The 1,358-nt window shown below is 36.5% G+C and overlaps 1 protein-coding gene across 1 annotated transcript; it reads right to left on the bottom strand.

Annotated features, from left to right (window-relative positions):
* Positions 1–410: 410 nt before the first annotated feature.
* LOC128490984 (putative olfactory receptor 2B8) lies at positions 411–1,358 on the bottom strand. The gene has a single exon (XM_053463146.1). The coding sequence runs from the start codon at positions 1,356–1,358 to the stop codon at positions 411–413; it is 948 nt and encodes a 315-aa protein (XP_053319121.1).

The following is a 1,358-nucleotide window of genomic DNA, read 5'->3' as shown; positions in this document are numbered from 1 at the left end:
TTGGAAACTCCAATTTCAAGAGAAATTAAAAATTATGCTTATAGTTTCAATGTAACTGCATAGTATTGGGCATTCCCTTCCAGCAGATGCAACTGCTGACAACAGCAATAGAACTGAATTTTCAGAACTGTCTCGTACCAAAAGCAGAAAAATTCCAAAGAACCATATATAAGTTATACTGTACTAGGCAACATTTATTTTTTATATTTTTAGATAGAACATTGTGTTTCTGATTTTAACCACACAGAAAATGAAAAATATATACTCAATTAGTGGTCCGCATGCAGTATAATTTTTTGGCTGAAGGAACCCTACTAAATCACCCCAAATGCAGTGCAGAAAATAAATACACCATCTCTTTCTGAAAGATAACAAAAAACTATGTGGCATGCAAATCATGAGAAATACATTCAATGCAAATCTTTGTTTTTCTTGATAACTTGCTTCACAGCTCCTTTAACATCTTTGTTTCTGAGGGTGTATATAAGTGGATTCACCATTGGGGTAACAACACTATAGAACAAGGTAGCCATTTTGTCTTGTTTAAGAATGCGATTTTGTCCAGGTCTCATGTACATAAATATGATGGTACCATAAAACAAGCAAACTACAATAACATGTGAAGCACAGGTAGAAAATGCCTTTTTCCTTCCCGCAGAAGAACGGATCTTAAGAATATTGACGATAATGTAGACATACGTTATCAGGATAAGGAAAAAGGGGATCATGACCATCAATGAGGCACAAAAGAAAATTACGGTCTTATTAGGTGAGGCATCTGCGCATGCTAGATCTAGCACTGCAGGCACTTCACAGAAAAAATGGTTAATTACATTAGGGCCACAGAATGGCAAGTGTAATGCAAAGACAGTGTGTATTAATGAATTAATAAGACCAATCATCCAGGAGCCAGTTGCCATCTTAATGCACAGAACTGAATGCATAATACTTGTGTAGTGTAAAGGACTACATATAGCCACGTACCGGTCATAGGCCATCACTAGCAAGATAAGGCATTCTGTCCCACCTAAGATCATATGGATAAACATTTGGATTATACACCATTTAAAGGAAATAGTCTTTTTTGACGACAAAAAGTTTACAAGCATTTTGGGAACAATGCATGATGTGTACCAGATATCTAAAAAGGATAAGTTGTTCAAGAAAAAATACATTGGGGTTTGAAGCCGAGGGTCCACCTTGCTTATCCAGATGATGATTATGTTGCCTGTTAGTGATATAATATAGCATGCAAGAAACACCATGAACAACCAAATCTCAATCTTTGGCTGGCTTGAGAGCCCCAGAAGGATAAATTCTACCACAGAAGTCTGATTTGGAGAGGTCATTCCTGTCAT

Source organism: Spea bombifrons, chromosome 4, assembly GCF_027358695.1.
Source record: "Spea bombifrons isolate aSpeBom1 chromosome 4, aSpeBom1.2.pri, whole genome shotgun sequence".
NCBI lineage: Eukaryota > Metazoa > Chordata > Amphibia > Anura > Pelobatidae > Spea > Spea bombifrons.
Note: the sequence above shows the minus strand (reverse complement) of the source record. Positions and strands in the feature narration are given on the sequence as shown.